This window comes from Pristiophorus japonicus, chromosome 9 (assembly GCF_044704955.1).
Source record: "Pristiophorus japonicus isolate sPriJap1 chromosome 9, sPriJap1.hap1, whole genome shotgun sequence".
NCBI classification, from domain to species: Eukaryota; Metazoa; Chordata; class Chondrichthyes; family Pristiophoridae; genus Pristiophorus; species Pristiophorus japonicus.
The window spans coordinates 154,659,001-154,671,081 of NC_091985.1; the positions used below are offsets into that span (position 1 = coordinate 154,659,001).

Genomic DNA, 12,081 nt, shown 5'->3' on the forward strand with positions numbered 1-12,081 from the left:
ACAGTTCTATGGGCAGTGGATCTTCTCTGGGTATCTCATTTAAAAGACCATTCTTTACATGTAAGCCATCCTAGAGTCAGTGTGGGCAGACCACTCGAGTGGAGAAGGGGATAGATGGCAGGGACAGCACAGTCGAGCCCAATCCTGGTCTGATTGACATCCAACCGTGCACACTTTGCAGCGGGAATCAGGAATGGAAACCCTGGCTGAAGCTGAAGCGAATTTTCTTTGGTCGGCCAAGTATCAGACACGTGCAGAAACCCATCACTGTGTTTAAGACGCTCCGAACCCAGCTACTGACAAAACTACACGTTTGCCTGAAATAAAACTCTTTCTCTCCACCTGCCACCTGCCCCCCCCCCACCATACAGAGGTACATCCCACTTACCCAAGTACAGAAAGCTTTAGCGCAGATTGGCATGGTACAAAGTACTGCTGAAGTTTAACCAGCTAAAACCATGCTGCTTACTGCAGAGTACTGGTAAGCATCCCATTGCTGGTTCAGTTATAACTACTCTAACCATTAGGACAATGACTTGCAGGTATAGCTGGAGCCAACCAAAAAGAATCACAGCCCCCAATGACAGGCCTACCCCTTCAGGTTCCATTTGAGAACCAGACTGGCTAGTCAATCATCATCAGTGTTGTGGAGCACTATGGCACTGTGAATGTTATGTATGTAACTATGTAATACTTGCCACCAGAGGGCGCGACTGTTGGGAGTCCGAATGGTCACCTGCACACAAGTGCAGGGCCAGTATAAAAGGTTGGCTGCCATATTGTTTAGGCACTCTGGAATTGTAATAAAGACAACTACAGTCGCACTAAGTTTAGCTCACAGTACTCAGCCTCGTGGAGTTCTTCTATACACAACAGTGAACCTGTCTGTTTCAGGTATCGGATTACTGAGTGTATCACAGTGAGCTGATTTAGTGCCAACCTTCCATTTCCAGGCAGGTCAGCTTCAAGCCACCTTGACGCTAAAGACAATCCATTTATTCCCCTTCACCCCCTCTCCTCCACCACATTACCACAAGGATAGTTTCTTTCAGTCATTAGACAACTGACATGTGCGGGATTAAACCCTTGTTAGGTGGAGAGCAGGTACCAGAGGCTCTCCAAACAGCATGGAGAGCAGCACAGCTCGCCATAAAATGTGCGCGTACAATGCCACTTTTGTTCCAACCACTGCATGGACACATGTCCCACATCACGGAACAAGTGTATCGCCAGTTAAGAGGTGCAGCAGCTGCTCCCCCCCACCCCCCCAAGCAACCTAATCATGGTAGGCAGTGGGTCCTGGATAAATGAGCCATGTTCTCATAACTGACCAATTCTATATAGCTAATAAATTCATACCTCAAACGCTTGATCCAGCTGGAAGTCAACTATACAGGTACACGTCGTGTTCCACATATTATTCATAGCACAGATATGGCAGGCAGAATTTGGGTCAATGCCAGTGTAATCAATCTGGAGAAATGTTTAAAAAAAGCATGTTAATGTAAAGAAAGAGTTATAACACAATCCCTCAAACACCTTCTACAGAATTGGGGGGGGGGGGGGGGGGGGGAGGGGGCAGTTCTAAAATAATTTGCACTTAAAATGCGCACCGAACCAAGACTTCAAAGCTGACCCGGAAGCGGAAGATCTCACTAAACAAAGACACTGAGATTTGATGGGACATTTCTAAGGTGACCACTCACCACAATTTTTCAATGCAGCTTATTTTTGTGGGGCAAGAGTGGGGAGAATATCCATTCTGAATCGCTTTATTTGCTGTTTCATTGGTAACTAGAAAGAACTCGAGCTCAAAGTTCTGCTATTAAATGGCACATTCACCGCTGCAGTTTCTGATTTCTTTTTGTATGGCCAGGCCTACCTCGAAGTGTCTGGTCCAGGCTGCTGATCACAGGAGCAGGACACACTGGACTCCAATTCCCAATTCCTCCCTAATGTAACCCAGACCGGGAATTTCTCCACAGGAAGAAAGACTGCATTCAAGGCAATCCACATCACTCTTACACACCTCCTACAAAACTGTAGGCTCAGAATTGTTGGCTGCCCGCAATCCCAAACACAGAATGAGAAATCAAAAAGCAGAAAATAACATTTGTAGCTTGTGGAAAAATAAATCCCAAAAGTGTTTGCAACACAGTAAACACATTTGATCTGTGCAATGCATTAAACACATTTGATCAGATGTTATCAGCATTTTCACTATCACCATGCATGAAAATCATTTACTGAGCATATTAATTCTCAATTATTACACTACAGTCCACACTTACCTTTCAATTACATAATAGCATTCACATTTTGAATCAAGAAAATATCACTAGAGCTACAATTACAATTTATAGGAAAAGAACGAGTGTTGACAGAGCTGTAATCCAATAGTGGAACAGCACAGGATTTGATGCAATATTGTGCTAGTTTCATTCCATTAGGAAATTTCAACCTGGTGTTCAAAGGTTTTATACATCTCTGCATTGTAACAGTCTATGGGTCAGCAGTATCTTCTAGCAGAATGAGCTCCTACTTTGAAACAGTGGAACTCCCAACTACTCGCTACATTTTGGCAGAAAAAAAATCAAAGAGCAAGTTATTATTTAAATGGTGAAAGATTGCAAAGTGCCACAGTACAGTGGGACCTGGTGGTACTTGTGCATGAAACACAAAAGGATAGTATGGAGGTACAGCAAGTGATCAGGAAGGCCAATGGTATCTTGGCCTTTATTGCAAAAGGGATGGAGTATAAAAGCAGGGAAATCTTGCTATAGCTATATAAGGTATTGGTGAGGCCATATCTGGAATACTGCGTGCAGTTTTGGTTTCCACATTTACGAAAGGATATACTTGCTTTGGCGACAGTTAAGAGAAGGTTCACTAGGTTGATTCCGGGGATGAGGGGTTGACATGAGGAAAGGTTGAGTAGGTTGGGCCTCTACTCATTGAAATTCAGAAGAATGAGAGGTGATCTTATCGAGACGTATAAGATTGAGATGGGTCGGAGAGGAATTTCCCAGATTTATTTTCCCAAATTGGTCCGGGCTGATCTGTTTTTTTGCCTCTCCCAGGAGATCACATGGTTTCGGATGGGGTGGAGTGAAAATGATGTGATACACAGGGTATCGCAATTGTGTGGGACAGGCTCGATGGGCCAGATGGTCTTTACCCGTCCGTCATTGTTCGTAAGTTTGTTTTTCTCAGTCGGGGCTGCAGTGGCAGACACCAACTGGCCTTAACATCCATGGGATTGGAAGGTGAAAAATTGGTACGGCTTCTCATTTGTGGCGGTTATCCATGCAAACAGCGTATTGTGTGTGGGTCAGCTCACCTAGGACATCTATGTACGATCACTGCATGGGTCACAATACCTCTTTCCAAACTTAAATTGCCCACATTTAGAAGCTACAAATAGATCATGTTAAAAAAAATCTCTCGCCTCACATACAATATGCTCTTTTCAATTACACATAACATAAGAAATGGGAGCAGGAGTAGTCTATTTGGCCCCTCGAGCATGCTCCGCCATTCAATAAGATCATGGCTGATCTGATCTTGGCCTAAACTCCACATCCCTGCCCGCTTCCCATAACCTTTGACTCCCTTCTCATTCATTATACCAAAGTGTATCTTTAATTTGGAAGATGCTGTAAGCCAGCGAGAGTTTCATCATTAACTTGCCATTCACCTTCAATTATGAAAGTTAAAGAAATCAATGCAAAGGACAGAACACAAATGCAAGCGTCCTATACAACACAGAAGCAGCTGATTTTAAGAAGTGCCTTATTACTTCAGATTTCTCAAAACGATTCACACAAGGATTGTTTATATACACAAACTCAGAAGCCATTCTGTGTTGCCAACATCCCACAAACAGCAGTGAGATGAAAGACCAGTTAATGTTAGTTTTGCTGGTATTGATACTTTATAATGATGCTCCATGATCTAATCGGCAGCTTCCAGCATGTTTCCAAATTGTGTGCGAAGCCAATTGTTGGCAATTCAGTAAAAGCCTCGCTATTTAATAAAATTCAGAGGATGCGGGAAGCAGAGGAACTTGATAACGCTCACTTTTATACTCTATCCTGACAGATCTGAAAGGAATTAGTAATAGGAAACATGGAGATGGCTGAAGCTCTGAACAAATATTTTGTATCAGTCTTTACGGTAGAGGACACTAACAATATTCCAACAATGGATAGTCTAGGGGCTATAGGGGCTGGGGGGGGTGGGGGAGGGAGGAACTTAACACAATCACAAAAGAGGTGGTACTCAGTAAGATAATGTGACTAAAGGCAGATAAATCCCACGGACCTGATGGCTTGCATCCTAGGGTCTTAAGAGAAGTAGCGGCAGGGATTGTAGATGCATTGGTTGTAATTTACCAAAATTCCCTGGATTCTGGGGAGGTCCCAGCAGATTGGAAAATTGCAAATGTAACGCCCCTATTTAAAAAAGGAGGCAGACAAGAAGCAGGAAACTATAGTTAGCCTAACATCTGTGGTTAGGAAAATGTTGGAGTCCATTATTAAAGCTGTAGCAGGACATTTGGATAAGCAAAATTCGGTCAGGCAGAGTCAGCATGGATTTATGAAGGGGAAGTCATGTTTAACAAATTTGCTGGAGTTCTTTGAGGATGTAACGAACAGGGTGGATAAAGAGGAACCAGTGGATGTGGCGTATTTGGACTTCCAGAAGGCATTTGACAAGGTGCCACATAAAAGGTTACTGCACAAGATAAAAGTTCATGGGGTTGGGGGTAATATATTAGCATGGATGGAGGATTGGCTAACTAACAGAACAGAGAGTCTGGATAAATGGTTCATTCTCTGGTTGGCAACTAGTGGGGTACCGCAGGGATCAGTGCTGGGGCCCCAACTATTTACAATCTATATTAACGACTTGGAAGAAGGAACTACGTGTAACATAGCCAAGTTTGCTGACGACACAAAGATGGGAGGAGGACACAAAAAATCTGCAAAAGGACATAGACAGGCTAAGTGAGTGGGCAAAAATTTGGAAAGTGTGAGGTCATGCACTTGGGCAGAAAAAAATCAAAGAGAATGTTATTATTTAACCGGAGAAAGATTGCAAAGTGCCGCAGTACAGCGGGACCTGGAGGTATTTCTGCATGAAACACAAAAGGATAGTGTGCAGGTACAGCAAGTGATCAGGAAGGCCAATGGTATCTTGGCCTTTATTGCAAAGGGGATGTAGCATAAAAACAGGGAAGTCTTACTACAGCTATATAAGGTATTGGTGAGGCCACACCTGGAATACTGTGTGCAGTTTTGGTTTCCATATTTACGAAAGGATATACTTGCTTTGGAGGCAGTTCAGAGAAGATTCACTAGGTTGATTCCGGAGATGAGGGGGTTGACTTATGAGGAAAGGTTGAGTAGGTTAGGCCTCTACTCATTGGAATTCAGAAGAATGAGAGGTGATCTTATCAAAATGTATAAGATTACAAGGAGGCTTGACAAGGTGGATGCAGAGAGGATGTTTCCACTGATGGGGGAGACTAGAACTAGAGGGCATGATCTTAGAATAAGGGACCGCCCATTTAAAACAGAGATGAGGAGAAATTTCTTCTCTGAGGGTTGTAAATCCGTGGAATTCGCTGCCTCAGAGAGCTGTGGAAGCAGGGACATTGAATACATTTAAGACAGAAATAGAGGGTTTCTTAACCAATAAAGGGATAAGGGGTTATGGGAAGCGGGCGGGGAAGTGGAGCCGAGTCCATGATCAGATCAGCCATGATCTTATTGAATGCCGGAGCAGGCTCGAGGGGCCGTATGGTCTTCTCCTGTTCCTATTTCTTATGTTCTTATGCAAGTTTGATTCCTTTTGCTTGTTGTTCTTTTTTGGCAACATTATTTAAGATGGGTTGCTTGTCTTCAGCATAACTTTGTATTGTCCAAGGATTTTTTTTGATCCCTTATGTTTTCAGCAACTTCAACACAGCACTGCACCAGAAAGCTGCCAGAAAACTATACCACGCTCTGCCAAGTGGCTAATAACCTGTTCTGTTCTCATTTCCCGTCTTTTCTAGCAGTCCTTGTTTGGTACAGTTGTAGCCCAGAAAGCCCTAATCTTCTCCATCTGCAGTATGTATATTTCTTCATTTCTACAAATTCCGTACGTATGATGTGACTGCAGCAAGACTGGAACAGAATGGGAATCTTCAGCATGGTGCTCAATGGGCAGGGTCCAGCACGCATCCAAAAGCAAGAGAGTACATGGGAATGGTACAGAAAGATTACAGAATAAACTGTACTTAGAAACAATGAAACAAATAAAAGTTTGAGAAAATAATTAATGTTAATGGCTGGAAGCCGTCAAGATCACCAATTGAGAGCAGTGGGGCATCTGCCAAGAAAGGGCCAACTTTTTAATACGACAGGTGAAAAAATATGCAATGAAATATATAATTTAAAAAGTGTTTAGTGTGACAATGCAGAACAGGTAAAAAGAAAATTGCAGTGCATTTTGTTGGTACTTCTGGTGAATATGCTCCAGTGAATAACTGATACCCTCAACGCATTTATGAAGTACTTGGATGTGCACTTGAAGTGCCGTAACCTACAGGGCTACGGACCCAGAGCAGGAAAATGGGATAGGCTGGATAGCTCTTTGTCGGCCGACACGGACACGATGGGCCGAAATGGCCTCCTTCCGTGCTGTAAATTTCTATGATTCCTCGGTTCACTACACTTTCACATGATAAATTCAAAAGGGAATACTTAAAACTGTTTGAAGAGTTGCAACAAATAGGTTTTTAAAACCAATTCTCCAACATGAAGAAGTGTTCATCCTTAAGGATTGGGGCAAAAGTAATACTTTTCATAAGGATATGTTATCACAACAGAAACAATACCCTTTACAGAGTTTAGCATAGAAATTTACAGCGCAGAAGATGGCCATTTCGGCCCATCCTGTCCGCGTGGCCGACAAAGAGCCGCACGGCCCTCGGTCAGCAGCCCTGAAAGTTACATATAAACCAATGAACAATGGCAGAAAGGTAAAGAGCACCCAGCCCAACCAGTCCGCCCCACACAACTGCGACACCCCTTAGACTGAAAAATTCTACACTCCACCCCAACTGGAGCCATGTGATTTACTGTGTTTACATACAACACTGAACAGAATGACAAGAGTGTAAATACCAGACACACAACTGGACTGGGACATTCCATTTTTAAACTTAAGATACATCCAGTTGGATTTAGTCATAAATATTCTAAGCTTCCCTGCATTTCTTGGTAATTAACTCCAGTCTTTTTTCAGTCAATCTAATCTTGGTTAAGTTACAGTCAAGGCAGCCAGCTGTAAACTACGTTGATGCTGCCCTTTGGGAATCACCTAAACCCTTCAATTATGGTTTGTAATCCCCACCCAACTCTATACAAACACACTAGCTCTTCTGAAGAGTATTCAGTGCCCAGCTCTCCCAGTTGAGATGGCTTGTGTAGCAGCTGCCCAACAGTTTGTCACATTTTCTACCATATATTCATCATTAGTGGTTTTTGGGTTGTGGTCGCAGTGTCTGTTTTTAAGGTAGTGATTAGATTAAATCACAACTTAAATTTGGGAACTAGATGATTTTAGGCTCTATTTTGTAAACAAACAGTTGTGAATTGCCACTCATCCAGTCAGCGAGAATGCTGTTTGCTCACATCCAGCAGAATTTTCATTAACCCATAGTATGTTGTGAAATTTACTCATCCGAGGGAAGCCATTCTTCTGGAGGCTACCAACGTATTGCGTGTCTGGCCTGTCAGTGGACTTTTCAAGTCAAAGCCTAACAAAGAGTGCTGTGTACAGTATTGGTCTCCTTATTTAAGGAGGGATATACTTGCATTGGAGGCAGTTCAGAGAAGGTTCACGAGGTTGATTCCGGAGATGAAGGGGTTGACTTATAAAGAAAGGTTGAGCAGGTTGGGCCTACACTCATTAATATTTAGAAGAATGAGAGGTGATCTATTTGAAACATACAAGGTTCTGAGCGGGCTTGACAGGGTAAAGGCAGAAAGGATGTTTCCTCTCGTGGGGGAATCTAGAACTAGGGGGCATAGTTTCAGGATAAGGGGTTGCCCATTTAAAACATAAATTAGGAGGAATTTCTTCCCTGAGGGTCATGAATCTTTGGAATTCTCTACCCCAGAGAGCTGTGGAGGCTGGGTCATTGAATATATTTAAGGTGGAGATGATCAGATTTTTGAATGTTAAGGGAGTCAAGGGTTATGGGGGTCGGGCAGGGAAGTGGAGTTGAGGCCAAGATCAGATCAGCCATGATCTTATTGAATAGCGGAGCAAGTTCGAGGGGCCTACTCCTGCTCCTATTTCTTATATTCTTATGCAAGACGTGTCATGTTGACATGGAGTTCTTTGCCATTCGATTGGTACCATCATGGCCCAGAAATCCCTGATCCTCTCCATCTGCAGCATCTGTATTTCTTCATTGTTACAGATCCCGTACATATGATGTGATTTCAAGAAAAATTAAACAGCTTTCGCATGGTGCATCATCCTCCAGTGGGCAGCTTCCACCGTGCATTTGAAAGCAAAAAGGTTTATGGGAAAACTCAAGAGTAACAGGTACAGGATGAGTACTGAAAAAAATGTATTTGCAAAAGATAAAACAATGGCCGTTTCAGCTGGTTTTATATAATTATTTCAACACCACTCCTACTGTCACATGTACAGTGGGATAGAGACAGAAATAAAGCATTTCAGAGTTTAAATTTAGGAAATGCTAAAACAGGTAAAATAGAGTACTATTTTTAAAAACAAATTAAAACAGAGGAAAGAGGGGAAAAAGGAAAGGAAATCGGAAATGAGGCAAGAGCAAAGCATTTATGCCTGATGTTTGAAGAGTTTTATCACCAACATTGCTGCTTTTTCAGCCTCACAATGCAAGGACTAAAAACAAACTCTTGACCTTCTGGTACTCTAAAGGCTTGCCCTCTAAATACACACAACCTGTGTCACAAGCTGATTTTCATGTAATTAAACAAATTGATTCAAATTATAAAAGATATTTTTCTTCCGAGTCAACAAGAACAAATTCAAACTGAATTATTGAAGAGTTCTAATCATCAGTTAGATGAGAGATCTCGTGCCTTGCATTTCATTTTCAAAGGACCAACACAACAGGCTTTTAAAGCATTCATTTTAGTGGGATTACTTGGAGTTACTCAGAGGCATCGAACGCAACAATGAAGACCTCAGAATAGCTCCATCTGAATGAAAAAATACATGTGTTCACTCAAGGCATTGGTTCTTTTCTCCCCTTTTCCTTGCACCATATTGCCCGAGGACAAAAGCTTTGGGGCAACAAGGCAATCTAGTTGCTGGAATTTGCCAGTGACACTATTGATTCTTGCCTGATTACAGCCCAAAGTAACTATAGCTTCTTCCCTGTAGGGGAAGGGAGAAAGTGTGACTGCTGTGGGGAAACTATTCATCCATATGGTATGACAGAGATCAGTAACTGAGTTATGGATACATGCACCTTAATATTTCATGTTACAGGGCACTAGAGTTCCAATACTCAGTGGCACTGTGACATTCCATTAGGTTCTGAATATTCAAAGTTTATCTGTAAAGCATTTAGATATTGAATGAGTACAATTTGTGTAAAATAGATCATTTCTTGTATATATCAAGTGTAATAATCCTTGTGTAAAATAGATCATTTCTTGTATATATCAAGTGTAATAATCTTCACTGATATGTTAAGAACTATACAGACTACAGCAGCCAATGGGATATGGGCTGATGTCTCTTTTGTGCTCATCACCAACAATGAGAATTGGGATCAGAGGCAATGAGATCTACCTTTGAAAGTAGTCTTACCTGTCCCCCACCCCAACCCACCCACCACACAAATCTTAAGACATGCCGACCAACCCAAATCCTGGCTTTAAGTTCTCCTTATCATACCACCTTACTCTGACCTTTTGCTTTGTTGATTTTGCTAACAGCATGCAAAAAACAAAACCAATATAAAAAGGACATAAATTGATACAGTAAAGGCAATGCACAGATTTTTGGGGGCGAGGGGTACTTTCTGATGCAGATTGCTACCAGACAGTACAAAGACAACAATTTCATGAGGAAGGAAACAAATTTCAAAATGGAATCCAGATACATCCAATTTGATTCAGGCTCCACAATCCAAGTTATTGCTCCCCTGGGATAGGTTGAAAGTGCTCACAGCAACCCTTTAATATGCAGTACAATCCACTGTGCATAAAAGGGTCCCAATTCAGGAGCTGGATTCATCCCAGCACCGACTAAAAATGCTCACAATCATAACCAGGGAAAATATATAATTTGATGCACTACATTTCAATAATCTGAGCCTGGTTTATTGTATTAGCCCATGGTATAATTCAGGCAATAGATTTCCAGGCAACAAGACTGGATGCAGAGAGACCAGTGAAATGCCATTATTTGAAAGGTGGACCTACCAAGTCGGATTTACAAACCTTGCCCCCAAAATCTGCACTATTTTGTATTTGAAGGTACAATACTACAACTTCATGTTATATATATATACACACACACACATATATATATATATATATACACACACACACATATACACATACACATGGAACATACAACCAGGGCACATGACATAGAAAACCGAGCTGGGAGCAGCTAAGCAGGCGGTTATTAAGGTGTCTCCCACGTTGCCCAATAAGCTGGGAAGCATTAGGTAACTACAGCTGATTGATGCACTTGCCCCTCCGTCCGTCCCTCTCTCTCCCCCCAGCGCGGCCTCACCTCGAACTCCTTGATGTTGTTGGAGGTGACGAAGAGGCCGATGCCGATGGGGATGAAGATGAGGCCAATGATGAAGAAAGCGGGCAGCACGGTGCCGGCGGTGAGGATGGGCTGCCAGGCGGGCAGGCGCTGCTGCTTGAAGGCCGTGTTGTCGGGCTTGCGGCTCTTGTGCTGCTGCACGTCATCGTCCTTGGTGGAATAGTTGGCCGCCATGTCGGAGGCTCGGGGGCCGCTGTCACACACACACACAGCGCGGGGAGGGGAGAGACAGGCTGTCGGCGCCTCACACCACACGCTCCCGATGCCGCAGGGCCCAGGTGCCGCGCACACCCCGCCCGAGCTGAGCTCCAACCACCAGCAGCGACACAGCGGGCCACCCGTCCACCCAGCCCGGAAACCAGCGCCCAATCACGCGCTGGCGTCACCGGGCTGACGTCATCACGCCGCTCAGGCACAACGACGTCCTGGAACCTTCCGTCCCCTCCCTCCACTCTGTTTCCATGACGACAGCAGGCTTCTCTCGCCCCGGGCTCGGCCACAGGAAGAATTGATGAAAGCCAGGAAGAATTTTTTTCGGGCTTAACAACTTAGATGCTCAAAGCTCACCGGCAATTAGGATTTTACTGCTCCTGGGCAAATGACCTTCAATGTCTATCCTCATCATCATCATAGGCAGTCCCTCGAATCGAGGATGACTTGTTTCCACGCCAAAATGTTCACAGGTGTTTCAATGAAGGACCTAATATTCCAGGTCCCGAACTGTATATTGAAGGGTGGAAGATGTCTGTGCGTGGATTTTTTTAACGTGGGGTGGCCGTTACACACCAGCCACCACACGGGCTTGACCGAGCTAAGTCTTGGTCCAGTGGCAAGGGTTAACCAGGACGACTGGAGACCTGCTCTGCTGCATGGACCTAGTGTACAGACATCTGGCAGTGTGGGCTGGCCCGTGCTGCCCCTGGGCCCTCGCCTCTTCTGGACCCCGAACACATGCCTCTCCTGGGCCCCGATCACATCCCTCTACAATCTCACACCGTTCGCTCCTGCAGTACCTGCCCACGCTCCAATCACTGACCTGGACCTTGATGATGTCCCTTTTCACTGCCGTTGCCCTCCTGCTCCAGTACGTGCTGCTCCCTGGAGTGATACGCCGCCACACTGCTCCTTCCGCTCCCCGGCCTGCTCCGATGATGCTCGCAGGCCGGGGGCCGCACTTATACCATGCTTATAGATGGTGCTACCGGGCGCTCCAAACACCAGCCAATCACTCACTCCCAG

The 12,081-nt window shown here is 44.0% G+C and overlaps 1 protein-coding gene across 1 annotated transcript in view; it reads right to left on the reverse strand.

Moving 5' to 3' along the window:
* LOC139273282 (cell cycle control protein 50A-like) overlaps positions 1-11,212 on the reverse strand; it is a 40,852-nt gene extending 29,640 nt beyond the window's left edge. The window contains exons 1-2 of the mRNA XM_070889979.1: positions 10,804-11,212; positions 1,360-1,473 (exon numbers count right to left, since the gene is read on the reverse strand). Of these exons, the coding sequence (XP_070746080.1) occupies positions 1,360-1,473; positions 10,804-11,016 (327 nt within the window). The 5' untranslated portion in view covers positions 11,017-11,212. The remainder of the gene's footprint in view (positions 1-1,359; positions 1,474-10,803) is intronic.
* Between the last annotated feature and the right edge of the window lie 869 nt (positions 11,213-12,081).